The 26985-nt window shown below is 42.4% G+C and overlaps 1 protein-coding gene across 1 annotated transcript in view; it reads left to right on the plus strand.

The window, feature by feature from the left end:
* Megf10 (multiple EGF like domains 10) overlaps positions 1-26985 on the plus strand; it is a 158007-nt gene that overhangs the window by 38246 nt on the left and 92776 nt on the right. Inside the window, exons 2-4 of the mRNA XM_021150436.1 lie at positions 8236-8368; positions 17555-17656; positions 19195-19295. Coding sequence (XP_021006095.1) covers positions 8253-8368; positions 17555-17656; positions 19195-19295 — 319 coding nt within the window. The 5' untranslated portion in view covers positions 8236-8252. The remainder of the gene's footprint in view (positions 1-8235; positions 8369-17554; positions 17657-19194; positions 19296-26985) is intronic.

The following is a 26985-nucleotide window of genomic DNA, read 5'->3' on the forward strand; positions in this document are numbered from 1 at the left end:
AGGGTATGATTACAATTAGCAAATCACAGTTGAAAGAAAAAGAGTCAATTTTATGTAGGAACAGGAGAGATTATTCTTTCTTTAGTGTGTGAAAATAACTTCTCGGTGACTCTAGTTGAGAAGAGTGGGTAGAAAGATCACCGAGGTATGTTAGATCATGAGAAGTATGAGAAAATAAGTTTGATTTTGTTTTCTAGATTCTGGAATGAGAAATAGTATCTGAGAATTCCTTTTCTAATATAGAAGAGATTTATTTGTTAGCACGAGGTAGACTGAATAATCCTAAAAAAATATGACCAGGATTTGGAATGGTTAAAAGCTCAAACTATCTCTCTGTGATATGGACTATAACTTCATTATTTCTGCTGGCCAGGCTGATTCTTCACTTCCTTTTCGCCTTCTGTCCTGGAGGCTTATCCCAGGAAGACCATTTTACCTCACATCGACTTGTAGGAACCTCCGTGCATTCCCTGCGTCTGGAGGACTTGTTCCTGTGGTCAGGTTTGCCCACACTCTCTATTCGTTTCCCAAATGCTTCATCCTTTGACTAATGCTCTTGCTCAAAGACTTTGAGTTAGATCCAAACAGAGTGATGGGAACGGGTAATCTTGAAGCTCCAGACTGTTCACTACCCAGCGTTCTACAGATCCCTTATAAAACCCGTGTTTTCTACCCCATGGATGGACTCGCAACTTTCTCTTTGCCCTATGACCCATCCTGAACTTTTCATTTATCAAAAGGCTCCATTTGTCAGAGGTGACACTAAGGGCAGGTTGTGGATGCTTCGGTAGACTCTGCTCTACCTTAATTTTCTGACTTCCATGGGAGATATTTAATCTCAGAGCTCCCCGTAGTAATGTTATAGAGCCTCCTCAGAGTCAGCAAGACGGTGTGAGGATTCCTAGTTTCTTTTATTTCCAAAGCCCACGTTCAATTTTACCTCTTTCATGGCTTACATTGATTTCTATTCCTTTTAAAGTCCTGGGAAGCTACTGGTAAATTGATTTGTTTGACAAGTAGCCATATATTTCATATCACTTTCCTCCTTAATGAATCTGAGGTTCTAAGGGTCAACTTTCTTACAGGTCACAAGAAAGGATAAGAAGGAGAGTTCTGATACTTCCCTGCATATGGACATGAAATGAAAGTTATGAATTTCCCCCATGCATCGTGAGGGATTCCTAGGAACACTGAAGCAGGCTTCCTAATGTTGATAGTTGGTGGGACTGCCACCAGGACCTTCTCCAAACTGTTCCTTAATTGTGGGTTTGGCTGGTTAAATAGATGATGATGAAGCCCTCGGTTCCCATAACAGCCTATTTCTGTCCTAACCACAGCCTGCATCAGGCTGTGTTGTTCAGTTTGTGGCATTTTCTGTGTGGATTGTTAGCTGCATGCCTGATGTCTTCAGTGCCTTGTCCTGTTTTGCTTAAAGTTCCTAAGAAATATTGAAATCATGATTAAATACTTCCTTTGTACTATATGTAAGGGCTTGGGGGGGACATGTTACTGAATTTTGTTTATAATGTAGGATTTGCTAAATAATGGTTTCTTTTTACTAATATTGGTAATATTGGTAGTTATAAACATTTAGCTACCCTTCTCACAAACATTTTAGGTATACTGTGTGACTATCACAGACCTCATTAATCTTATATAGAGTATCTGTGTTATACTACTGGCTTTGATTTTAGCAAGCTAACACAAGTAACCCTCCACCCCACACACACAAAGAAGAAACAAAAAACTAGACATAGCAAATATAAAACTTAAGAGCACTCGTGCTTGGGCAACAGAATATGCTATTAGCATAACTAGCTTTGTTTAGACCTTAAGTGTTCCTGATGGCCCCTGTCTTAAAGCCTTATCCTAAATGTATCACCTTTACGGGATGAGACTTCGTTATTGGGGGTGTGTTCTGGAGAGGGATGTTGGACCTTGACCCTCACTCACTTATTCATGCCACTCTGGAGTGAGTAGCCTCCTCCATGTGTCCCAGCCATGACATATGTCACTGGAGGCCCTGGGGTACAAAATTAACAGAAGCCTCTAAAACCATGAGTCTAGAGCATCATCTCCTTCAGTTGTGTTGATTAACCTTGGAGGGTGAAAACAGAGCCCACAACAGTGAGTCATGTTGTAAGTTCCTTTATACCTGCTCAGTTGTAGTTCCACGGAGGTCCTCATGTGCGCTTGTTCCCAGAACAACCAGCAGACATTACTGGCTTGGTATCACCACAGCGATCCTAGTCTGTGGATACTCTGTCTACAAACTCACAGGCCACGAGAGACACAGCACATCTCCATCTGAGCCACAGGAGAGCTCACCGCAGATAATTTGTAAAGAAAACAATAGAAAGGCCAAGGAAAATAAGTGGCTCTTACCATCCAGAAGAGGAAAGAAACTGATGGTGGGGAAATGTCCATACTCAATTGAGAAATTACTTTATGGACAGATAAGAAGCTGGGTGTGCGAGCACCTGAGTTATTTCTATGTACAAGCTCAATGCTTCTAGGGTGGGAATAGATTTTAGAGCCAGAAAGGCTTATCTAGAATCATTTATTCCTCTGTTGTTACAAAAATAAATTAGTAAGTCAACGCCCCGATACTTATTTCTCCTTAGCACACTGATAAAGAAACACAGCCTATTATTAGAACCCACACTTATTAAGTGTACAGATCTCATTCACCCTGATTGTTTACAAGGGGCTTCTGTGTTTGAACAAGCGAAGCGTCAAGGCGGCAAGAGTTAACTCTGCAGTCTGGTTCCTCGTCCTGACAGCAGTATCTTAGCAATGCTAATCAGCTGTACTGATTTTCTGTTTTGATTTTTCCAGAATAATTAAGTGAATGATCTGGGATGCAATCAAGTTTGACACCAGGGGGTTCATGCAAATGACTTATTTTTTTTTTCTTCTTCTTCTACATTTAAAATTTTGTTAAATGGAATCCTAAGGAAAGTTATTTGAATGCGGAGGATAAGTGGATGGGGGTAACTTAACCGATGGTGGGAGCTTTAAATATATTCAAAATATCCATTTTAGTGAAGAAACTCAGCACTTTGTTGCCCCTTTCAATGAAGATGTTGCTTTCTTAAAAATATACTTTTTTAATGTTGAAAGAAAAAATATTGGACAATTTTAATATAAGACAGAAAGGAAAAAGGTTTTCACATCAATCCCAGATCCATAGAAGAAAATGAATAAAATGCAGAAATGTATTTTAAACAAAATATTTTTGTATTTTAAATAAAATAACAATGTTCTGTTAACATCTCATTCACGTTGAGGATCAGCGCCTTCAGTAAACAAGTTCAAACAAAAGGATAAGCCATGTTTCTGACGACAGTGAAATCTCTTGTTTCTGTAGTAATCTATAGTGTATTAGTATATTACTTATGGAGCTGTCTTCTCTTCTCACTGCATATAAAACACTTGAATGATCTCCAACAGTCTTAACCAGCTACATGCATTTGTGTGATTCCCGAATTGGGATCCAGGACTTGTTCTGTCTTTAGACACTTAACATCTAGGATATAGACTAGCCTAGAAATCAGTTGATGTTCTAATTCTAATTAGGAAAATGCTTTGGAACGAGGATGCCATGTTTTGACATGCTCAAACATACAGGCACAATACACACCTTTTAAAAATCATATTTCAATTTTATATATTTTTGTTCTAATAAACTCACATGTAGTGCCTTTTGTGATACCTTTTTTAAAGATTTGTTTTGTTGTTAATCATTTTAGATAATAGATGTGATTTTTCTTTTTGTTGTTGTTGGTTTGGTTTTGTCTTTTTTTTTTTTTGTATTTTATGAGACAGTTTCTCTGTGTAGCTCTGGTGGTCTTAGAACTCAATTTGTAGCTCAGGCTGGCCTTGAACTCAGAGATCTGCTTTCCCTCTGCCTCCTGAGTGCTGGGACTAAAGTCATGAGTCACCACACCTTGCCAGCATATAAGCCTTTTGATGCATTTAGAGTTCCTTTGCACAGATGTGCCCTACCACCTGCCCTTTGATAGCTCTGGATGCTAAATGTTAAAAGCAAGGAGAAACCTAGGCGGTGCCTTGATTGGCAAAGTGCTTACTGTCCACAAAGATCCAGGTTAGCAATCCCAGCACCAAGGTTAAAACCTGAGACGGTGCTTACTTATAACCCCAGCTTTGGGGAGGAAGAGGTAGATGGATCTCTAAGGCTCATGGGCCAGCGGGCCAGCCTAGCCAAATCCTAGTCAGAGACCCAGTCTATAAAAGCAAGACAGAAGTCTAAGGAAGGACAATTGAAGTTGACCTGTAGCTACACACACACACACTCACACACACACACACACACACATGGACACACACGGACACACACAAACACATGGACACACATGCATGCACATATGCACACACCAGTGTACCCCTAGTGCACAAGCACGTAAACAACAACAAATTCAAGCAAAGTAGACCAAAGCAAGAAGGACATGACCACATTCTCCCTTGCTGGCCAGCCTCTCCCAGAGAGATTATTTGCCTCAGGCGCAAAGGAGAGAAACTGGACCATTTGTGACACAAGTTTCACGTTAAAAGAGAGAACACACCGAGTCTCCCTTTTTCTTGGCAGTTCACTTAACATGAAGCAATTTCTAACTTTACAGACTAAACATTCCTAATTGGTAAATGGATGGTTTGATTTGAAATGGTGGCTCAGGAAATAAACTTCCCAATTTGGGGTAACTGTTTATGAGTCGTTGGCAGATTACCATTAGCCAGCCTTCATTTTGCCTTTGAGGGAAACATGAAAGCGGGTGTGCGTGTTTCACACTTCATTGAAGGGAAACACAACCTGACAGAGAGAAGCTACAGGGTGGAGAGAGGGAGTCTCTGCTGGTTTGTTACAACCAACTAGACTCAAGGTTTTCTTTTTCTGGTAGGCGAGGGAAACGCTAACCACACAGTACATGTCTTCAGCTGTAAAATGGGGACAATCAAAGCCCCTGCTTCCTAGACAAGTTACTGTGAAGATGAAGTCATTGGCATACAGGCCCAGTGTCGTGTGTAGTGTATTGTGGCTGAGAGGAAATGGTCGCTGTATTGTTTGTCACGAGCCATTTTACCATCCCGTTCCCCACAGCAGAGCTTCTATTATGATAGTCAGCTGCAGAGCCCACAGCTTCATAATGGGAAACTGTGAGAAATGTCATTAATTTGCATCAATTCATAAGTCACAGCTTAGCTACTTAATTGTGCTTCAAATATTGGAATTATTTAATGACTGACTATCCTTTTAAAAGACTTCACAGCCTACCCTGTGTTTTAATTATCCTGTGAATTCGTGATGCTTTCCTTCATCTTTAAATACTTCCCCTAGATTTCTCTTTTGTGAGGTCATAGATAGATAACTTGTTACAAAGTATTTAAAACAAGGACAAATCCTTGTAGCCAGTCTTAATCTTGAAGAATTTAATATTTCTTCATTTGATCTGTACTGAACCTGAAGATTCTATCATCTTAGTTTTTAGGTTTCTTTTTCTGTTATTGTTTACTATTGTTGGTATCTATCTATCTATCTATCTATCTATCTATCTATCTATCTATCTATCTATCTTAAAGTACCTTTATCAGCCCCGAAGACTCAAGTCTGTAATTTCAACTACTTGAGATGCTAAGGCACATAGGTTGCAAGTTCAAGGCCTCCATGGGCTTCAGAGTTAGGTCAAGACTGTCTTGGCAAATTAGCAAGAGCCTGTCACAAAAATTTCAAAAGTAAAAGCCATGTTGGGAGTGTAGCTTAGGGACAGAGCCCTTACCTAGCATGCGTGAGACCCCAGCGACAACCCCCAGAATCAATAAAACAAACTAAAGATACACAACAACAACATTATGTGATTTTTTCAAACTACAAGCTTTTTGTGGTATGAAACATTAGTATCATTTCTTCAAATTCCAGTTCTCTCCCAGTAAACGCTGGTTTGCTAAGACAGTTTGATCCATTGTTGCTAGTTTTCCACAGGCAAGACAGTGCTTATTTTAGTTGTAATCTGTAAATAGGCCAGATATTTCTAGTTCTGCGTCCATTCCTATGGTGTATTGATGACAGTGTGCTATTGAAGCCTTTGGTGTTGAGGTCTAGCAAGTGATGGAGTGTGTGTGTTTTCCTATTATATATCATTACACCTCTGAAAAATGCATGCCTGGTGTAGTCTCTGCACATAGTAGGCATTGATAAGTGTTCAGTGATGGCTTTGCTTGAATACCTAATAGGAGCCTCAATATTATGATATCCAAGCCAAATCCCTAGTCTTTTGCTTCAACTATTCCTGCATTCAGTGGCTAGGCCATATTGATCCTGTCAGAAATCAGGTGCTCCACCAGTCTGTTCTTCAGGGACTCAGTGCTGTCAGACACCAGACACATCATCACCCACTGCAGCCAGGAGTGGTATATTCCCACTGTCCCTAGGAATTGGTCCCTCCTGACATCACAGACTTCTCTTGTTCTCTCTGTCTTCTGGTCTCTCAGTCCGTCTGTCTCTATCTCTGTCCCCATTCAGAGATACCCTTTCACCAACCCCTGTCCCCTGACAAACCTCTTATGTGACATCTGTTGCATGGTGTGATCTCTTAGGGACACACCTTGGCCCCAACCTGCCAAGGTTCTCCTGCCACCAAATCCTAACCCTATCTGCTATAACATTTTCAGAGTCCCTGGTCACCAATGCTGCTGTCTAGTTCACCCCCTGGTGGTCTATTCGCCCTTTTAACAGATGTGAACAGTGTCACGTTTTTATACACACTTTAGTAGTGTATAAAGTGAGGACGTGGTCCCTCTGAGGTATGGTGGAGGGGCAAGTTTTTACTGTAGATAGGAGGGAGGGTATAGCCAGATGCATCTGGAAGAGTTCAGAGCAGGGAGGGAAGATAATAGACTAAACATGGCCAGCAGATTGGACTACACAGTGAGAGGAGAGAGAGAGGTGGGTGAGAGCTAGAGAGGAAGAGAAGTGTGTACAAAGGAGACCGAGAGAGAAGGGCAAGAGAGAAAGCCAAGAGAGTGCTCCAAGAGAGCACATGGCCAAGATGGCAGGGTTAAATGGCAATGAGAAGCTGGGGGAAGGGAAGCCCATGAGATGGAGAAGTTTAGGGTAAGGTGTGGGATGAGAAGAGCCAGGATACCAGTGTGGACTCCGTGACAGATATTCACGATGCTGCGGGACCTGGAGGTCATGGCAGTTTAGTATGCCATCACAGCTGGCCCCTTTGTCCTGACTTTCCTGTGGACATAACGAGTAGCTCATTGTACTTGGTCAAAACCCCATGCTTCACTGAAGCTTACAAAAGGACTGTGATATGTGCACAGACACTCCAGCTCTTGCCTGTCTCCTACAAGAGTTCCTTGAGCTCTCTGAATACACCCAGAGCTCTTTCACCTCTGGACCCCTTGCTTGGAACTTCAGTCTTCTCTTTCTGCCTCTAGCCAGCCTCTCTTTCTGCCTCCTGCTAGCCCCACCGTTTTTTCCATGCTTTCTAACATGCTGCTGCCATAGTCTTGTGCTTCGGTTTCTCCAAACATCTTTAGACTTTCCCCAGGCATCTGTCATTTTGAAACTACTGTAAGAGAGTTGATTTGGGTTTTATTCAAAAGATGGAAAAACTGAAGCATTCTGTGAAGAAACGCATGCCATGTCGCCAAAGTGTCTCAATGGGCAGGAAAGGGTACTACTTGTGCGTTTTTGGATATCTGTATTTCTGTTGTACCTAGGGTTGAGTGGCACTCCATGCACGTGGAATAAATTGCTTGAGAATCTCAGCCTGAGCCTGAGGTGCCTTTCTCTGCACTCAAAGGAGCTTCTGTTTCATTACGTGTTCTTGGGGACAAATGAGGCCAGATTCCTCTGTGGGCCCTCTTCTCCCAGAAGGAAATATGCCTTGCAGGAGAATCTCTGTTGCCCTGGCAGGTTTCTTTAATGTCATCTGGCACAGATCTGAAGGACCTTTGTCACAGTGGCAGTTAGTGATCAGCCACACATTTGAGACACTTACAAAATGGCAGAACCCCTGCATAGCACGAGGAATGTCTCTCTCCTGGCATAAGAAAGCTGGTGACCCAGCTGTCTCAGTTGGTGGTGTTTGTGTGTGTGTGCACGTGTGTGTGTTTGAGTCCTAGCAGCAACTGGCGAGTCCTCTTGGTCCACTGGAAACAATTCTGCCTGGTGATTTTAATGCTACTTCACTGTTTTCCTTCCTGCAGATTGCTCTTCACAGAAAATGGCGATTTCTTCAAGCTCGTGCCTGGGCCTCATCTGCTCACTGCTTTATCACTGGATGGGGACAGCATCCTCCCTGAACCTGGAAGACCCCAACGTATGCAGCCACTGGGAAAGGTAACTGTCCCCAAAGCGGCCAGCACAGTCTTTTCCAATGCCACCACAGAGAAGACATTTTGAAATAAATTTCCCGTGAAAAATCAGCTTAATAAATTGAGTCGTGTTACAGACTGTGGAATACATATTTTTCCGGAGAAACTTCTGGTTTCTAACATGGGTACAGTTGTAAGAAGGTGGGATAGTAACTCAACTAGAGTTTAGGTGGAAGGGTCTAAGTGTTTTCTCTAATGCAGTAATTTGAGGTGCTGGACCTATGCTTGGGAATGCTGGGTAAGCCGCGAGAAGCAGCGTGGAATAACATACTGTACTAAAACATTGAACTACATGGGATTGAAGCAGTTGTGTTGTGGGTAGCTTGGGAAGGGAGGCCTGAGCCAGGCTTGGTGTGCCTCAGCTCTGCAGTCCCAGCTACTCAGGGCTGAGGCAGAGGGGTCATGAACTCAAGCAAGGTCTTCCACCACTACAGAACCAGTTTGAAGTCAGACTTGGAAACTTAACAAGACCTTGTCTCACAAAGAGTGGGGTTCATGTGGACCAGGGCAGCTGTTCAAGGAGCACTTGCCTTAGGTTGAATCCAAAAAGCATTAAAAAAAATTAGGTGTGATTTTTGGATGAACACAGAAGCCACGAGTAGGCGGTATCCCCTGAGGTGCTCTGGAACATGTGAGTGGATAGTAGTGTGTATGTGTGTGTGTCTGTCTGTCTGTCTGTCTATGTGTCTGTCTGCTGTCTATCTGTCTGTCTGTTTCTGTGTGTGTCTGTCTGTCTCTGTGTGTCTGTGTGTGTATGTGTGTCTGTCTGTCTGTGTGTGTGTGTGCATGTGTGTCTGTGTGTCTGTCTGCTGTCTGTCTGACTGTGTGTGTGTGTGTATGTGTGTGTGTGTGTGTGTGTGTGTGTGTGTGTGTGTGTGTGTGTGTGTGTGTGTGTGTGTGTGTGTGTGTGTATGCTGATGGTGGGAGCGGAGGTAGCTTCTCCAGATGGAAGACAGCTTGAAGTAAGTGTCTTGCGGATTACCCAGAACTGGACTCAGAACAGTCACTGGGACATTGAAGAAGGTAAACATAGGGTAGATTATGTGAAGGCAGATGATGGAGTATCCATAAGTCAGCAATTCACGGTAGAAAACATGCAAAACACACAAAAAAGCATCCTTAGGGATCCTCTCGTTCCCTCTGAAGCAGAAAGGCAGCCCTAACCTGCCCTGTGTTGGCTCAGTATCAGCAGGTGCAGACTGCACTGCTCTGAGCTGCTGCTCCTGGGCCCAAAGAAGCATCTATATCCCCAAATAATAGTTCATGCAAAGGTTTAACTGAGAGAATGGTGTTTGCTACTCAGACTGCAGTGTGCATTTGTACTGGCTATAGCACAGTTGATCCAGTTCTTGGTGGTAATGTTGGACCACCTTCAAAACTATGATTAACAAATAGCAGAGTGCACACTCTGGTAGTTTACAGTCCTCTGATAGAGATATGAAGTGGGGACTGGCATGGTAAGATGCTAGGAACATACAGGTGTCTTCCTCCTATATTACACGGAACCAGGTGCTGCCATCTCTGTAGGCAGCAGAGAACCAGGTTAACAAAAACATGATTACTCTATCAATTAAAGAAGTTACATATCGTAAAACTTAATGCTGTAGAAAAATAGGTAATAGAAAGTTGTATGAATTTATGATAGCAGCAGAGTCATATAGAAAAGGCACTTATTAATTTCCTTTTATGGTCTTTATAGCACCTTCCCTAAGTCATTTCAGTATGGAGGTGTGCAGTACATATTTGCTAAAATAATTCAGATAAGTCTGGAATGCAGGACCGTGAGTACGTGTGCATGAATAAACACTGTATCAACAAAAGTGTCCAACTGGCAATTAAACTTCTTAGTGGTTGGTGGCTTTAGGTAGGAGGAACAGTTAAACTTGTGAGATGATGGGAGGTACCCATCACTGGATCTTGAAAATGTATTGGCTGTGATGTGAAGCTGGTCCACCAGAACTTAGAGCTTGCAATGGGCACCATTGCCGATGTGCACAAACAGCAGGAGAGAGCTCCTGGGTTAGTGTGGTTTGAAGGAGTTGGGTTTAGGGAATCAGGCAGAAGCATGTGACTAGGAGGGCTGGGAATTTAGCACTGGGATGTTCGGCAGGATGAGATAGGTTGCTAAGTGGATGGCCAAAAGGAATGTGGGCTGGTCCAGCCATCACCCATTTGATTTGATTCTACACCCACACTTGAGCAAAGCTGCCAATACACCATTGCCTTGTCTTGCTCACCATGGATAATCCCCACTGTCTGGGACCTTGCATGTGCCATAGATTCATTAGATGACTACTAAAGCATGTACCCACCTTCTGATAGTGAATAAGACAGCCCAATATGTCTATGGGCATGCACAAAAGAGACAGGCCATGGTAATCTCTACCGTGTAGAGTCTGGTATAGAAATAATCACCAAGAGGAAAAGACAATGGAAGTCATAGACACATGGTTTTCCCTTCTAATAGTGAATAAGACAGCCCAATATGTTTATGGGCATGTACAAGAGAGACAGGCTATGGTAATCTCTACCATGTAGAGACTGGTATAGAAATAATCACCAAGAGGAAAAGACAATGGAAGTCATAGAGACATGGTTTTCCCTTCTAATAGTGAATAAGACAGCCCAATATGTTTATGGGCATGTACAAGAGAGACAGGCTATGGAATCTCTACCATGTAGAGTCAGGTGTAGAAATAATCACCAAGAGGGAAAGACAATGGGAGACATATAGGGGTTTTCCTATATGCTACTAGAAAGAAGGGTTGGCAGCAAGACATTGTTGATAAATATTTTCTTTTAAGCCAGTGATTAATAGAAAGGGTAGTTTTAAAAAATGTTTGGATAAGAATAAAAAGTTGTAGCAAGATGAATAAAAATGATCACATGAAGGGCTTTTGAAATGGCTTAGTGGGTAAAAACACTTGCTGCCAAGCCTGAAGACCCAGATTCAGTCCCTAGAATCTACATGGCAAAGGGTAAAACTGATTTGTTCTCTCTCTCTCTCTCTCTCTCTCTCTCTGTCCTCTGTCTCTTTCTCTCTCTGTCTCTGTATACATATATGTAAAAATTGTGAAGGTACATATATTTTCAAAGAATGAAATGAGACTATTTCCAAGGACCTGGTTTTGGTAGCAGGGTTTGAATGGGCTTATGGTAGCCTCTTTATTACAGTGAAACCCACCTATACCCTGAGGTTTAGAGCCAGGAAATGGAGCCTAGCTTCCCAGTGTGACTTTGTGGGAGATGCTCTCTTAGGCTCTGTCAGCCCTACAGTGTCAAAATCAGGATTTTATCAAGCCCCTCTGCTCTGTGTGTATGCCTTCCCCTTGGAGCTCTGTCAGGTCTGCTAACTGATCTCCGAACAGTGACTTTCAGATAGTGCCGTTCCTTGTTTTATGGCAGAAACTGTGATTCTAGGAAAATGAAAGGAGGGGAGATTAAATCCTGAAAAACCTCACAAAGGGAAGCCTCTGAGTGGAGGGATCCAATGTGGTGTCCTTTTGGAAAGCAAGCAACTCCGAAATGCTCAGCCACCTCCCATTTCTCTGCTTCCCAATTCCCAGCTTTTTCATCTAGATTCTTACCAAGATGACTTGAAAGAGGAGAAATGGCTTCCCTCCCAAACCCTCAATTAGTAAGACAGAAGTGGCAGTAATTGAATCAGCAGTCCTGAAGTGAGCTGAGAGAAGAAAACGATGATTATTACCATATCTGATTAAAGTAACAAGATAATTCAGGCAGATAAAATGTAATTAACCACTTTGGAATGTGTCCAAGTGATGATGGCTTGCCCCCCTCCGGTTCCGTGACCTTAAATTAATCTTGCAGGGGTTTCTCTCCTGTACTACTTAATAGGTTAAAATCATGATGCTGTGTTTCTGTGTGTTCGAGGAGATTCAACAAACAAGCCACAGATAGCAGAGTGATCCAGTTCCTTGAGCTGAGGGCCTTTCTGCTCGCTACTCATGTCTTGGTTTTGAGGCTTGATGCTTTCTCTGGATGGCCTCTGGGAGGTGACAGTGTGAGAGGGGACAATTTGTCAAGGCCTCATGTCACTTGTTAGTGCTGAATCCTGACTGGATCATGAGCATCAGAAGTCTGTGCTACTTGTGGTGGGAGGTAGGTTAGACGGACGTATACTATACCCTAGACAACGCAGACTCAGCCTTCTTCACATTTAGGCCTCTCAGGAGCAGGTCCTGGTTAGTGTGAACTGCTAGGCAAGGAACGAACACAGTTCAAACAGTAGTCAGACCCTTACCAAGGTACAGTGATGAAGTAGGTGTTGGGGAAGGTGGCCCATTTTGTACACGGATACGAATCGAGTCAGGTATAGTCCCTGACATAGACTATTTGTGACCATGGGAAATAGCTTACAATGTGTGCCCAGGTTTCAAAAGTAAATATACAGTGTGATTATATTGTAAGAAAATCCATGCCCCCCCCCAACTAAAGCCCCAAATCATGGAGGCATCAATGTGCTGGCCCGTGGGTGTGGAGTTGTTACAGAATTTTCTCACTCTCGGTTTAAAAGTTAGTTTTTCAAATCTCATAGTATGAAAGAGGACTGCTGGGTCTGGACTCAGTCAGAGAAGATGCACCTAACCCTCAAGAGACTTGGGGCCCTAGGGAGTAGGAGGCCTGGTGGTGTGGGGGTGGGGCGGGGACATTCCCTTGGAGCTGGGGGGGTGGAGGGGTTGGCTAGGTATGAGATGTGGAACAGTCAGAGGGTGGGACCGGGAACGGAATAAAGTCTGGACTATAAAAAAAAATTGAAGAATAATAAAAAAAATATGTAAAGCAAAAATGCTTCTAGCTTGTAAGTCCCACTTGCCCAAGGACAGACAACGATGCTGAGAGCTGTCGTTTGTATAAAATAACAAGCCACGTGTTTTCGTGTCTGTCAACAATGTTGGTTGTTCCAACTGCACAGGAGGTTCTTGATAACATGGGAGGTGAGTAGGCAGAAAGTATGTCAGGATATCTGCTTGTCCCCTATTGGATGAAGGTGGGAAGGACATAGCCTTGTGGGGTTTGCCTTTATAAACAGCAGACTAATGTAATTTGTGGCCGTTCTCTGGAATCCTGGCTAGGGACCCGGCCAGTGTCCATTGTTCTGGCCAGTATTTAATAAAGCTTGCTTCAAATTTAGCTCAAAAGAAAAAAAAAAACCCTGAAAGAAAAAGGGGATAGGAAGACAGCCCAGTCAGTAAAGGACTTTCTGCACAAGCCCGAGCCAGACCCACACTGGATCCCAGCACACATGTAAAAATCTCAGCATGGTGGTCATGCTTGTGTGGACACACAAACACAGCCCTCACCTTGGAGAGAGTAGGAGTTTATTATGGAGCCAAATCTGAGTGACCATGGGCCAAGGACCCACCAGATTTAGTTTCCCAAGTTTTCTTGTCCCAAGGTGGAAACAGTTTCAGAGAGCTCTTACTGTAACAGAATAGACTAAGTCACAAATCAGGGCATTGAAAAGGTACATATGGTGGAAATATCAGAGAGGCAGGCTGTAGCTGGGTGGAGGGGCCTCAACTATAGACCTTAGGTGCTATGGAAAGTACTCTTAGCTCTTCCTCTGGGGGAAGAGGGTTTTTGGGAAGTTACTAAATCCCAAAGATTTTTCTGGGTTTATCAAGATCTTAGGTCTGACAGAGGTGGACAATGAATGGTGTATGGGGCTAGTGATAGCCCAAGAGAAATTGCAATTAGGTTCTGGAACTACCTTTTAACCTCTCTACAGTTGCCAAGGTTTTAATCAGTCATGATTAAGTCAATCATTGATACGATTTAATCAACCCATGCAGACAACTTCCTTCTGGGAACACTTGTTTACACTTATAAGCTCAGCACCGGGGAGGCAGAGGCGGAGGCAGGAGGATTCCTGGGCTCTTTAGTCGCCAGCCTAGCCTATTCAGAGATCTCTGAGCCAATGAGAGACCGTGTCTTAAAAGACAAGGTCTGTGGATCCTGAGAAGTGAGCCCTTGGGTTAACACTTGTTCACACACACACACACACACACACACACACACTGGAACACAAACACACATATATCTACAAGTGCACAGATGATCACCTTTGCTCTCCAGTGTGTGCAGAACTGAATGCCATAGCATGCCCTTCACAATTGTCTGGAAACCTCGTGTCACATCTAATTCTAGAAAACTAATTTAGTTCAACAAAATCCCTACTGTAGATCCTGTTAGAGCAAAGGTTTGCTTTGTTTTTTCTTTTCTTCTTCTTCTTCTTCTTCTTCTTCTTCTTCTTCTTCTTCTTCTTCTTCTTCTTCTTCTTCTTCTTCTTCTTCTTCTTCTTCTTCTTCTNTTCTTCTTCTTCTTCTTCTTCTTCTTCTTCTTCTTCTTCTTCTTCTTCTTCTTCTTCTTCTTCTTCTTCTTCTTCTTCTTCTTCTTCTTTTCATTCCAAAGCACATGAGGCAAGTGGTTCCGGCTTCATTTTTCCTGTAGGTGATGCAGGTTCATAGCTATGGCAGAGGTCTGTGTCCAGAGGGATGGAAGAGAGACATACTAATGTGACCTTAAGATTGAATTATTTATGAGTAGCTGACAAGGAGGGCAGACAGACTGGCAAGGGAGTCTCAGCATTTACACCATGTGAACCTCACAATGCTGCTGGGGACTGAAGAAAATACTAGGAGCTTAATGTGACATGTTATCCCGAGAGCACTGATGTTCTAGCAGAGGTCTCTCTTTGACTCTATGCAAAATGAGTCACCTCACACCAACAGGGGCTTTGCAGCTGAGCCTATGTCTTTGGAGAGTACCAGGACCTTGCTGATGACTTAGAATAGTGTACAGTAGAGATGCTGGGAGGGTATCACCATGTTAGCTCTGATTATCTGTCTAAGATGTGATAATCAGGACCCAGGGCCATTGGGGTTACCTGAAGCATGTCGCCTGTTTCTCGAATTACCATCCTGCCTTCTTCTAACTCACTGATCTTCTCGGAGGGCTTAATATTTCTTGGGGATCCTTAAATATCCCTAGGTACTACACTTCAGCCTGGCATATATATATATGCAAATAGTAGGATTATCTCGTATACCTCCCATTGACAAATACGTCTAAAACAACCACCAAGACCAGTTTGAGATCTACTGTTTGTGAGGTCACCATTGCCCAACCTGTCAACCAGTTCTCCCTTTGCCTCAGCTGAATTCTTCCTGGTAGAACTTCACGGACACCAAATGAGGGATGGGGTTGCCATCCCACAGTCACATCTCTGACCCATAATTGCTCCTGTCTGAAAGAATTACAGAGATAGAAATGGAGAGGAGCCTGAGGAAAAGAAGGTCCAGCGACAGGCCCAAAGTGGGATCCAGCTCAAAGGAAGGTCCCAACGCCTGATACTATTACTGAAGCTATGGAGCGCTCACAAAAAGAGATCTATTGTGACTGCCCTCCAAAAGACCCAACAAGCAGCTGAAAGAGTCAGATGCAGATAGTTGCAACCAATGAATAGAAGCTGCTGACCCCTGTTGTTGAATTAGGGAAGGCTGAACGGAGCTGAGGAGAAGGGCGATCCTGTAGGAGGACCAACAGTTCAATTAATCTGGACCCCCAAGATCTCTCAAACATTGGACCACCAAACAGAATACACCAGCTGATATGAGGCCCCCAACACATATATAGTAGAGGATTTCCTGGTCTGTGTTCATTCAGAGATGATGCACTTAACCCTCAAGAGGCTGGAGGCCTCAGGAAGTTTAGAGATGGGGGGAGGTCAAGGGTGGGGGCATCCATGTGGAGATGGGGTAGGGAGGAGGTATGGGATGTGGAGAAGTTGGAGGGTGGATGGAGTGGGCGGGGAAAGGAATATAGAGTGTAAAAAAATAAATTAAAAATGAAATCAAATCAAATCAAATAAAAAGAAGTTAGAAGCTGGGCGTGGTGGCACATGCCTTTAATCCCAGCACTTGGGAGGCAGAGGCAGGTGGATTTCTGAGTTTGAGGCCAGCCTGGTCTACAGAGTGAGTTCCAGGACAGCCAGGGCTACACAGAAAAACCCTGTCTCGAAAAACAAAAACAAAAAAACAAACAAACAAAAAAAGAAGTTAGAACTTCTTGTCCATTTTCATGTTGATAATTCTTGTCAATGAACTACTGATTTCTCTGTAGGTGAGCCAATGTTGCAGGTCCATTTTGGTTTTGTATAGATTTTAAGGGAAACTTAAAGCAAATGGGGCAAACCTTTTGAAAAAGAAAACCCTCCCCATTATGTTGGAGACATATTATACACTGGGGCGTGCAAAGGGCTTTCAAATGGAGAAGTATAGAGGCACGATTCAGGTATTCTTCCTGTCTCCCTTCCCCAGGCTGCAGGTCCCCATGTGTTTACTCTACCAAGAAGGCATTAGTGGAATGTAATGGAGAACAGGACATTTACTAGGCAGCAAGCTGCTGGAATGATTATTTCAGGCTGATTAGCTCAGCCTATCTCTGTATTTATACTTGAACCTAGAGAACTCTCCGTAGCCTTTACTTCTGTGTAGTGTATTCTCTCCTGCTGCCTGGAAAGTTGGGCCAGCACATTAAAGCCAAGTGTTCTAATTGTTCTGATTTTTTCAAAATAATCACTGACGTATAGTCTGTTCTGAATGCATGGACTGTCTCTCTGTGGATTAACCTTGTTCGTCTGCTGACTTACGGTGAGAACTTTTTATGAAAGGTCTTTGTTGTGCATGGAATCTTGGGATGAGAGCAGTGAATTAAGTACAGAGAGACAGCGATGCATTTTGATGTTTGGGAATATCATCGTAGTGTGAACAGGAGAAGGATTTCTGCTGAAATGTGTAGTGTGGACCCTTGTCTTTTACATTGCTTTTAATATCCGTCTTTGGGCTGTGGTTAGTTCAATAAAAAACCTAGGAAATCTCAAGTCTTCTCTATTAAAAGCCAGCATGTATGGGAGCTAGACATGTAGGTTTAAGGCATGATTTCAATCCCTAGGATTGCTGAAAGAAAGAAAAAAGTCTGTGTGGGGTTGCAAATGAAGATAATTTAGCCTCTGGTTTTTGTTTGTTTGTTGTTGGTTTTATATGTGCGGATCAGATTACTAGTGTAAAAAAAAAAAACCGATGTAGAGGACCGACTGCCGATTCCTGGTCTTCCCGTTTCTTTTCAGCTACTCGGTGACTGTGCAGGAGTCGTATCCACATCCCTTCGATCAGATCTACTACACAAGCTGCACTGACATCCTGAACTGGTTTAAATGCACGCGGCACAGGTAATGGAAGCTTGGGAGGGGGCAGTTGTGACCCTGACTGTGTGGAAATGGAGTGTGATGCAGTCAGAGATACCAGTTACTTGAGAAAGAACATCCATGTACCCAGTGAGCTTTGATGGAGGGCTTTGATCCCAAGGCCAGGGGACAATGAACGGTTGACATAATCTATGACCTTTGTGACTTATAGTCTAACTACAGGTGACATATCAACTGTCTTCCCTGTGCTTAGAAAAACCTTATCCGGCTCTGTTTTAGAGAATGAAAGAGACACTTTTTAAAATTTATTCTTTGAGAATCTTATGCAGCATATCTTTTATTATTTATTATGTTTTCCCATGCCCCAGTTTCTTTTAGGTTGCGCACGTACCTAGCTTCACATTATTTCTCTCTCTTAAAAAAAAGAAACAAACAAAAAGAGGGGAAATTCACTAAAAATCATGGAGTCCAATGAGCATGTCGAAACCCAGCAGGGAGGCTCAAGCCAGACACAATCCCAGCAAAGAGGAGGGGAAGTGGGCAGAAAGTCCCACCCCCTAAACAAGAAGCTGTTTGAAAAGAATTCTCTGCAAAGAGAGGGAAAATAGGTTTTTTTTAAATGGAGTGGCGCTGTGGATATAGAGCCCACTCCAGGGCAGGCCCCAGGCTCAGGAGTAGCTTGCCAGCAAAATTTGGAGACATTTTCCCCTATCACCATCACCAGATCCCTAGAAACTCATGTCTCAGTTTCTGATTCTAGTTGGATGTCTGACTCAGTTTATGTTGAAATTGAAATAAGATAGGTTATCTATGATCCATGAGAACACAGAGCCAAAAATATTAGTGCACGCAACGAAAGGGAACTCTGATACCTAGATTCTCTTAGTTAAATATTTATAGTATCATGGATTATGGAGTGAGTGTGATACCTGCCATTTTATGACCCAGTTATCTTTTTAGTATGTTTCTTTATTAAACAAACTTTACAAGCTCTATCTTCTCACACTAGATGGGAAAGTTCCTTGAAAAGAAAAGTCTTTATACGGTTTTGCTTGCTGCTGTTCCTCGGTTCCTAAAATAGTGCCTGCAACATATGCTAAATGCTTAAGGAATCCGTGCATGTGTTGAATCAATAAAGGAATGGCACTTCAGTTAAATCAGGTGACAGAATTAGTCTTCTGGTTTATGGTAGGGTGACACTATGCTGAATGTTAGAAGAGCATCTATGAGTTCCTCTTTTGAAACATAAATGAATGATGCATATGAAATTAGTCAACACTTTTCACATTGTCTCAAGGTAGTTAACGTAGAGAATTCACAACCTTTTTTTTTTTTTTTCGGTCTTGAAATAAAGTTCAGATGGTCTGGATTGAGGAATTCTCTCTAGCAACTGAATAATAAGCTATAATAATCTTGGTCAGCCCTATACTCGATGTTTCTTCTTCTTTTGAAACACTTGCTTTTCTTACCTTGATAGGTTTTTTTTAAAAATTAAAGTAGAAATCATTCCTAGTTAGCTTGTCAATCAGAGCTAATGTCACCATTCTTTTTCCTTCAAACAGAATCAGCTACCGGACAGCCTACCGCCACGGGGAGAAAACCATGTATAGACGCAAATCCCAGTGTTGCCCAGGATTTTATGAAAGCCGAGACATGTGTGTCCGTAAGTAAGGTGTTCACCCTTTAAGCTGTTTGTGCGTGTGCTGGTCTATCTCTGAGGTGGGGACCTCGAAGATGGGGTGGTTGGAACATCCCCCTTTGTCCTTGACCGCTTGTGCCCTGCAGAGAGCATTAACTTTCTCTGCAAGTCCTATCAATCTCCAGATGAATATTGCTTGAGAAAACAGCTGTACAGTAGATGCTGCAAGGCTGGGTGTGGCCATGTCAACTGTCATATTCAGTGGTAAATTGGTTAAGAGTCCCTGAGTTGAGGTCACAGGAGAGAACAGAAACCTAGCTTTCCTGCTACAGCTACCTTCTGGGGGGCCAGCTTGCTTTTTTTCCCCCTTGGTCATGGAAAGATGAAGGGGTGGACCCAGGGCACAGAGGAGTACAAATACATTTTTATTGGCAGTTTCTTCACCGGCAGCATATCCTCCACTGGATTCTGAGGCATCTTGAGAGAAGCCTGGAGTTTATAACATACTTCAGAACACTCTAGATCTCATGGGATGCTGTTGCAGTAGAGGTTTCTGCTATTTTGCATAAGACACTTAGATGAGAGATCATCAAAAACAATTGAGTTCAAGCATTGTGGTTCAATGCACAATGCAACCCCCACTTCTGTGCCGAAGCACTGATGTTGGGGGTAGCACAGACACAGCGCTCTGATGCCTGGTCTGTCTAGGTTGACAGTACTAGCTCCTCCAACCACTCAACTGGGTGGCCTCAGAGTCATCGTTTGTGTGTGTACCTCTATGAGGTTCCTTGTTGGCTCAGAGGATGGGGGTGCGGGGCTAAATCTGTGCCTGCCAATCTCCATGAACATCAACAGCTCCTCAACTCTGGTTCAGAATTAATACGATATCTGCTGACAGATGCTCACAGAAAACAAACCACAGCATAGAATTAATGAAAAGGAAACATAAATGCATAGCACGTGGCTCTTGCAGTCAGTAGATATTCTCTGAGAGCATATCATACTGTAGATATTTCTAAACTAAACTCATGTGACTACATACACGATCTCTAAGTTTTTTCTACTGTAAACTGTTCCACAAGCATCCTTGTGGTTAAATAAATCTTCACTTCCTAGCTCAATTAAGACTACATTTCTGGAAGTCGAATCGCTAGGCCAGGGGTGTGCATATCTAGAGGGTGTTGGTTTCTGGCTTATAGGCACACTATCAGGAAGTGAGAGAACGTCTGTTAGCTTATACCCCGTGACTAGTTTCCTTCCTAATTTGCATGTCCTTGATTAATGAGGGTGGTAGATAAGAAAAACGACATGGTTTGTAATCAAACATAATCATCAGGAACGGATCTCGGTGGCTTCAGGTGATGAGAAGCTGTCGGGAGAAAGACCAAGAATAGAGTGCTGGGGTGGAGTTCTTACTGGCTGGGCTGGCCATCTTCCAGGGATGTGGGGGACATGGTTTTGATGCCCTTAGCTAGGGTTCAGTCTAACAAACACAATTGTCAACCCACACTGAGAGAGTAAGTATGTCTGTACCAGATCACAGGACTCACAAAGAAAGCTACAATGCTATCAGTGTGCACAGAGTTTGGGATTGATTGCTCAGGCCTCGCTGTTGGCCGTACCCCCCTGCCCCACCAGGATGCCGGAGTGCAGGAAATGAGCTCCCATAGGCCAGCTTGTGTGGGAAGAGTGGACCCAAGCAAGGCCAGTTAGAGCACTGCTCAGAGTTTCATGGCCACAGCTGCAAATCTACTCGTTCATCTGGCCTGGAAGGATGTTGGCAGAATATCAACCTTTTTCTTCTATGAGACTTGTATAATGTGTTCCCCAGGCTGTGTGAATGACAGTTTTAGTGAATGACAGCTTTAGCAATCACTTTTAAAACTCTTTCTCTAGGCTTTCTTAGCTCACCTGCTATCCCTGTGGGCAGAAAACATTTATTTATTTATTTTTTTAAAGATAGGTTAGTACATTTATTCAGCTCACAATATGCTCTCACTTGCTTGTGAGCTATTTGGTTTCTGTTGTTGTTGTTGCTGGTTTTGTTTGTTTTGTCTTGTTTTATTTTTTAAGGATAGTTTGCATTTGTCAGCCGTGATGGCTTATTTCATTAATAAATCCCTATACCCCCAAAGACCTTACTTCTCTCTTGATTGTGATGGAAGATGCCTTTCAGTAATGGTCTATACTCTATACCGCTGGGTTAGCTCGGTACCGCTGTGGAGACAGGAGGGAGAGAGAGCTTAGCACTCTGCTTTCATGATCCCTTCCCAACAGCTGTTGCTGCCAACCAGGTAGCATGGTCATCATTTTTAATTATTTCTAGCTATAGAAAGGAGCAGAAACAGGGTTTAGTCCTTCATTCAGGCCAAGCAGCCTTAACTAAGTTAATGAAAGCTTACCTGGAAGGCAGAATAAGAATTTTTCTTCTGCATTTGCAATCAAATTTCTTTCAGGTAACTGAAAAAAATCTCCTCCAGGAGAAATAATCTCAGGTTTACCCAGCTGGTCTGGAACTTACCATTAGGCCTTGGATGACCTTGAACTTCTGATCCCCTGACTCTACTTCCTAAGTGCTCTGAGCACAGGCCTGGGTTACTTTGCTGAGTTGATATGGTTTATACAATGTTGGGTATTAAAGCCAGGGCTTCATGGAAGCTAGATCAGCACTCTGTCAACTGAGCTACATCCAGGGTCCTCAAAGGACATTTTACATTCTACTTTTCCATGTAAAGGAATTCATTGGTTTTTGTTTGCTTGCTTGTTTATCCCAAATATTTTCTCCTCTCCTTTATAGGAAAAAACAATCAGGTTCAGTAAAGAGGGTTCATTACAAAGATGGTTAAAGTTAACATGCACCGATTGTCTGTGGTATAAAATCCAAAGGCTGGGCTCTGTGATTACATGCTTACATGCTTATCTGAGAGAGCTATGCTCTTGTCCCGCGGGGAGTTTGCCCTAAGTAGTTTTTAATGTCTTCAGAATAACAACAGATTAGGAGTTATCTTGACCGAGTATTTATTCTGTGCCAGGCAGATATGGTGTCATTGTACTAATTCCCCCAAATCTCACTAGGAGACAGATATGATCATATGCATTTTGTAGATGAGGAAACCTGTCAGGTGGTGGTTGACGGTGAGAAATGATGCTATATATATTCTGAATGTGGAATGAGGTACTTCATCCACACCAAGGAAAGCGGCAGGGCAGCTGAGAAGTGGAGGAGTGTGACCTAACTGTCGGACTGGATTTCTCAGGAATGGCTTGGTAGCATTATGGTTACATGACCTCAGAGATATCAAAGAAGCTGATAGACAAATTTGCCTTTGAAAACAAAGTTGCTTAATTCAATTCACAAATTAGATTCTGGCTTTATGTTCATCTCTTTTTAAAGTGACTAAAATGGACATTTTTTCTCTTTTGAAGTTGGTCTTTGAGAAGGTTGTGCAAACAAAGAACTTTATGGATCTTGTTTAGATAGATAACAAATGTGGTGATCCTGTCTATATCCGATGGGTGGCAGTTTGTGGACACATAGATATACGTGGGGTACGATGGACTTTCAGAAAGCTAGTGAGGGAGCCTTGGCTGATGCTCTTCCTGTCTCAATATTTTGGCGGTTCGGAGAATAAGACTGGGAGTTCAGAAGACACAGGAGCTTTTAAACTTCATATTCATAATGTGGAGAAGTCTGGAGTTCAGCCTTTGTGGGGATTCTCACCAAAGGTCTCTCAAGAAGTGGCTTTCCTACCATGTTTACCACCAATGGAGGCAGCAGAGGATGCTAAAATACACTTTTTGTTCTGCCAGCCGAGGGGAGGGATCCCTGGAAAACAATGCTCTGTTTTCTTTGTGTTCGGCGTCCAGTGAGAAGACCTTCTTTTCTTGAGATGGGAATGAATGGGTGGATCCTCTGGGAAGGGCGTGAAATGCAGACCCTAAGTCAGTAGGTCTGGGCTCGGCCCAGATTTATGTGTTTCTTCGGAGGGTTTGAGGCTGTGCAGAGCCACTGGCCCGTAGAACACACTGAACCGCTAGGCTTCTGCTAGAAGACAGACAGAAGAACGTTATTGGGCAAGAAGAGCCAAAACAGACAAGGGAATGGTGTGAGTGAGCCTCCTCTGAAAATCTGGTTGGGAAAAGGAAGAGCTAGAACATTTTTTTACGGAGAAGGTGTTACAGGACATGAAGATATTTGTGACACTGAGAATTTACTCTGTTCATAAATCATGATAGACTCTAAAGTTCATCGCTGGGTTGGAATTACTGTCTGAGCTGATGTCTTTAGTTATTTTTTTTGATATGGAAACATCTTCATCTTAGTGAAGAGATGCCCAGGGAACAAAAATAGTTCTAATGTATGTGTATATGTAGAAATGTATATGTGTCTGTCTTTGTGTATGTATGTATTTGCACGTGTGTTATATATGTGTGTAGATACATGGTTTGTAAAATCAGGTAACTAATCTCTTATTTAAAAAATGCTATGGATTAAAGTGTCAGGTTCTTGTACCTAACCTCAAACAGATGCCAATACATTTTTATAACACATACCAGCATTGGGGTTGGCTATGTTCTGTGTTTTCTTTTTTAACTGTAGGTTGGTTAATACTCTGGTTTCATCCATTGGTCTTAATGAATACATGGGCATTATAATTATGAACCTGAGGTTCATTCCTGTCACTGCCCATGCCAGGATTGTCTTCTCCTTAAAGCTATATACTTATTTTTCACTGTTTGCTGAAGTTCTTAAACTCCAGAGAGCACAGTCCACATGCTACCTTGATGGAGACTGCCCATCACCTTCACTAGGATCTATCTCAGGTACATTCCACTGTAGACACATCACTTCCTACTAAGTTTCAAATTGTATACAAAGGTTATTGCAGTAATTTTTGAATTTTAGAATTCTTTTTAAGAGGGAATATTTTTGGCTAATAACCACGATAAATGACTCAATTATAGATTCTTCTCATTTATCTCTTGTCTTCTGTGCCTACCGTTGTCTTATAAGTGCCAAAATATCAGTTCCATTTTGAAAAGTCATGGATATTTTGCAAGGGAAATCTTAACTTTTAAGTAGTTATGTTAGAAACTGAAGAAGCAGCAAACTACTGTTGATGTTCTTCAGGTTTTGTCTGTTACAAGTTAGTAATGCGGTACAGACTGGAGAGAGGACAGGCTATTTGGTCCCCTCTTCTTAACTGGGCTACTTTGTTGTCTAGAAATAAAGACTTAAACTACTTCAGAAGAGATGATAATTTGTTGTATCTTTGCAATTTTTAATAAAATATTTTTCACAGTGAAACAATGTTGACTTTATGAAACACTAGAGAAAAAAACCAGTCACTCATAATGTTCCCATTTTTGGTGTAGAACACTATATTTTGCCAGCTCTTTAAATCTAAAACAAATTTATAGGTTTATACCATGTAAACACTTTTTTGCACGTGGTTTTATTCATTTATATTATATTATGGATATATTTCCCAAAAGTTATATCAAATCTAGTACTTTTGTCATTAATTTACACAACTAATAAGTTACTTGTTTTATGACTGAATTACTGTATTGATATGTACTAAGGTCAGTTTCTAAAATAATAAGCATCATTTTATAAACCTTTCTGCAGACATGAGTAGTTCATAAGACAAATTATGTTGAGTAGAATTTCTGGGACAAAGACCATGCAGGTCTATCTCATGTATTTGTAATGAAATACCTGAGTTAGGCTGCATTATAAAGAAAAGAGTTTTACTTAGTTCACAGTTCTGTAGGACCAAGAGTATGCCATTGTTTCCATCCTGGGGAGGAGTCTCTTGGCTTTGTCACATGGTGAGGGGAGAATGAGTGTGGACCGAACAGGTGGTCAGAGATACTGAGCTTTTATAACAATCAGGTTGGTTTTATTAAGAAACGCACGCAGGAGAACGAATCAGGTTCCAGAGGAAACAGACTTCCTTGAGGCACACTTTGGCCATCCCAAGGACCCCATATTAAGCCCTTTAGCTTGAAGCTCATTATTCAGAACTGACATCTTAAGGACCCAGCTTCCAGCAGGAAAACTCTTTGGGGGAAATACACATCCAAAGCGTAGCAAAGGGTACGCCTATTGCATCATCCAGGATTCGATTTGGCTATGAGGTGCCTGACGGGGGCCAAACCAATAGAGGAAAAGTAATCTCTACCGTTTCCATCTACCATCTCAAGGGGTGGTCTTTATTTTTATGTACTACAATTGAGCCTCACATACCAATACAGTTTCCGAAACGCTGAGGGAAGAGACATGAGAAGAAAATCACGTGGCAGTGCATCTGCCTCCTGAGTCAAGCCGGAAGTGGTCGTATTCCATTTCCTGTTACATACTCACGGCAAGACTTGAGTAGTGTGAGTTTATCAACCTGCGAGGGCCATCTGTGGGAAGAGGATAGTGGGTTTTGAAAGACAAAGACAAGAATGATCTTACCCACATATTAAACACTATGTGTTTTGATATAAATTGCCAAATTGTTGTCTGGATTACAACAGTTTACATGCTTCCTCCCCCAAAATAATGCAAGATGGCGTCCATCTTTCCATAACACCAACACGAAGTTTCTTTCTTTCTTTTTTTTTTTTTCATTATGTTGGGTTAAAAAAAAAAAGAACCTTGTTTTACTTTTGCATTTCCAAATTACAAGTGATGCTGATCTCTTTAAAAATTATTTTTATGGTCTGTTTGTTTTCTGACTTAGAGGACTAGAGCAGAATGGGAAATAAAGAGAGGCGTTGTCTTTCACAGAATCCCAGGAAGAGTGGTTAGATCAATGGGGATGTCCAAAAGGAAAGAAGAGGACTAGGATGGTTGGGGGCTGGTAAAAATGACAGCTTGAGGCAAGAACTGACTAACATATGTCCAGAGATGCAGCGGCAGAAGCATTAGGCCTTCTGGTTCCTTTGAGCTCATCAACTCAATAGACACTCGTGGTCTGTATACCTCAACCTTGCATAGGGCCATCTCCCAACATCCTTGACTGTTCGATGCTCCCCTAGCCACGGGTAATCAGGGTAGTCATGACAAGAGTCTCCTTCCCATGCTCTTTACCTTGAACACTGAGGAGATGGAGGATCTATGAAGAGTGAGGCAAGGGGAGCTCTTGGTCCAACAGAAACACAAATGTGTTACTCATACCAAGGATTCCAGTGTTGTGATCCCCAGAGAACTCTAGCTCTTTCAGGAACATTTTGGAATAAAGAAACCTTTGAAGCTATCCTAAGGGCCTAATCGTTATCTACATTATAATTCTAGGAAGAGAGGCTTGTTGCTACTCACAACCGATCTGGAATCACTTCTTTGGAATTTGACCTTTAGTAAACTGGAGGTTGTCTATGGGTTTGGTTACACAGGGACTTGGAGAAACTCATAAGTGGGACATTGACAGTGGGAGGAAACTGGTAGATTCAGACATAACATCGCTCATATGTTGTCCTTGGCTTCATTTTTGGCTGATGACAGAATGAAGATCGTTGTAAGCCCAAACGACCTGCTGCAGAATCATGAATAGACAAAGAAGATGGCCAGGCTCCCTTTCCAGTTCGCTTCTCACTCTCTGTGGTCCAGATGCCTTGCATTCATTCCCCTGCTGGGTGCCACTGTAGAGGAAGAGACCCTTTTGAAGACTGTTTCTTTTTGGGGAAACTTAAAGGATGTTATTGCATCCTCCTTAGATGGAAG

Source organism: Mus caroli, chromosome 18, assembly GCF_900094665.2.
Source record: "Mus caroli chromosome 18, CAROLI_EIJ_v1.1, whole genome shotgun sequence".
NCBI lineage: Eukaryota > Metazoa > Chordata > Mammalia > Rodentia > Muridae > Mus > Mus caroli.